General features: G+C 51.8%; 1 protein-coding gene across 1 annotated transcript in view; it reads left to right on the top strand.

Moving 5' to 3' along the window:
* The window catches only part of AKAP8 (A-kinase anchoring protein 8), a gene marked incomplete at its 5' end in the record, with an annotated part of 31,132 nt that extends 29,526 nt beyond the window's left edge, over positions 1 to 1,606 (top strand). Inside the window, one exon of the mRNA XM_035896786.1 lies at positions 1,356 to 1,606. Within this exon, the coding sequence (XP_035752679.1) occupies positions 1,356 to 1,385 (30 nt within the window). The remainder of the gene's footprint in view (positions 1 to 1,355) is intronic.
* Positions 1,607 to 2,003: the final 397 nt, after the last annotated feature.

The following is a 2,003-nucleotide window of genomic DNA, read 5'->3' as shown; positions in this document are numbered from 1 at the left end:
GGGTGAGGATTGGTGCGATGCCAAGAGCGGCTCCGCCAAGCGGATGTGAAAGGGGAAGCTGCCCGGCAGAGCCAGGGAATCCCACCGTGGCGAGCTCGCGTGCCGCTTCTGGATCCCCCTTCCCCTCCCGGCAAAGTCCCCCGGCTGCTTTGAGCCCGTTCCCTTCGGTTCTTACAAACCAAAACACCAAAATAACTTCCCTTAGCCGGGACTGCGAAGACCTGGGTGCACGGAGGAGTCCTCGTCTCGCTCTAAAACTTCCAGAATCAAGCCACGGATAATTCACCGGGATGGAAAAAGGACCTGGATCCTGCTATACCCACACAAGAGATTAATTTACCGATCGGATATCGATATATCGCCGGGTTTATCGCCAACGTTTGCGCTGCCGAAGCTCCCGTCGAGCGAGCTGGGATGTTTTGGGGTTTGGTTTTGGGGATTTTCATGATAAAAATGCCCAGGTTCGGTTCCGAGCAAGCGCTCTGCGACCTCTGATTTTTATTAAATGGCTCCAAAGGGTTTGATCTTCGTTAAATAGCGATTCGGAGAAAATACCGAGAGGTCATTTTGGGTCGAGAGCCAAAGTTAAATTCCGGCGCAGGGGTTTTCCGCTCCCGATTTCTCCGAGCCTCTGGGAACTTCAGCGGGGAAGGCGTCGGAAAACCAGCGTTGCCTTTCTCTCCGCTTCAACGACCAAAAGGATTAAGAGCAGTTTTGGGGTACGACCAACGTGTGGTGTCTTCATTCACGTCTCCCACCTTACGACGGCCGCCTCCGGGCGGGGGAAAAGCTCCGTCGGGACAAGATGGACCCGGATATGGCTTGGAGCATCAAGGGAAAGGCGTCGGGATGGGGAATGCCGCGGAATACCTCAACGTGAGACTGAAATTCCCAGCTGGGAGCTGGGGAGGAGGACCCAAACCCCCAGAGACCCAAAATTCCTTCTTTTTGGGCGCGTTTCATCCCCTCTTCCGTGATATTTTTGAGTTTTTCCTCCAGGAACGTCGTTGCCTTCATCTGGAACTCGAGGAAAATTGGGACTTTCTATCCAAAACAACTAAGACCGAAGCATTTTGGAAATGCCGGCGTGCCTTTGAGGAGCAAAATTTGCCTGTTGGGTTTTTCCAATCCCAATTTTCAATGGGAGGAAGCAGCTTCGTTACCGTTCCCAGTATTTTTTTGGGCGGGAGGGAGCGGGGGGCGGGAACGTCGCTCCTTCGTTAACCGCTCGCGTCCCCGTCACCGCTCGTTAACTGCAAGCGGGAGGAGCGTTACTAATTATAACTTTTCCAAAAGGCTCCGCACGATCCTGACTCTGGCTCCGAGGCGATGGCGAAGGCCGAAGGAGGAGGGAGATGGCGCGGAGCCAGAGAAACAGAAAGTAGCCTTGGAAAAAAAAAAATATATATATAAAACCCAACGGAAAACAGGAACTGAACATCCTGGAACTCCGGAAGCGATAGCCCGGCAGCGGGAAATTGTGGATCGGTCTGAAATTTCGGGGATTTAATGTTGATTTGTTGCCTTCTGAGCAAATATTCCCGAGTTGGGAAAGGAAGGGAGCCGAGGGCGCGCGGGTTTTGGCGCCTTCGTTAGCGCGGGCTTAGCCCGAATGCTGATTTATTATTTTTTTTTTTTGTTCAATGAAGTTGTTATGATGTATCCCAAGCCTTATTCTGACCCAGCTCGGGAGCGTTCCCATAACGACGCTATCAAACCTGCAAGGTAAAAAAAAAAAAGAACATTTTTAACCCAAAATCCCCCAAAACGGGGGGTCCCATGGCTGGGTGCAGCGCGAGATCCTTGTGGGTTTCCCTGTTTTGAAATCTGCTAAAACCAAATGGCTGAAAATGAGGATTTGGGGTGGTTTTCCTCCCGGGTCTGGAGGTGCCTGGCGTGCAGCACGTTATCAAAAGATCTATAAATTGGGGAGAATTAGTAATTAGCAGAGGGATAATTGGAAGACACCGGCTTTTAGAGCGGGCTGGCGGGAACCCACTTTG

The sequence above is a fragment of the Egretta garzetta genome, unplaced genomic scaffold, assembly GCF_000687185.1.
Source record: "Egretta garzetta isolate BGI_Z169 unplaced genomic scaffold, ASM68718v1 scaffold576, whole genome shotgun sequence".
NCBI lineage: Eukaryota > Metazoa > Chordata > Aves > Pelecaniformes > Ardeidae > Egretta > Egretta garzetta.
This window is presented reverse-complemented; position numbering and strand designations above follow the sequence as displayed.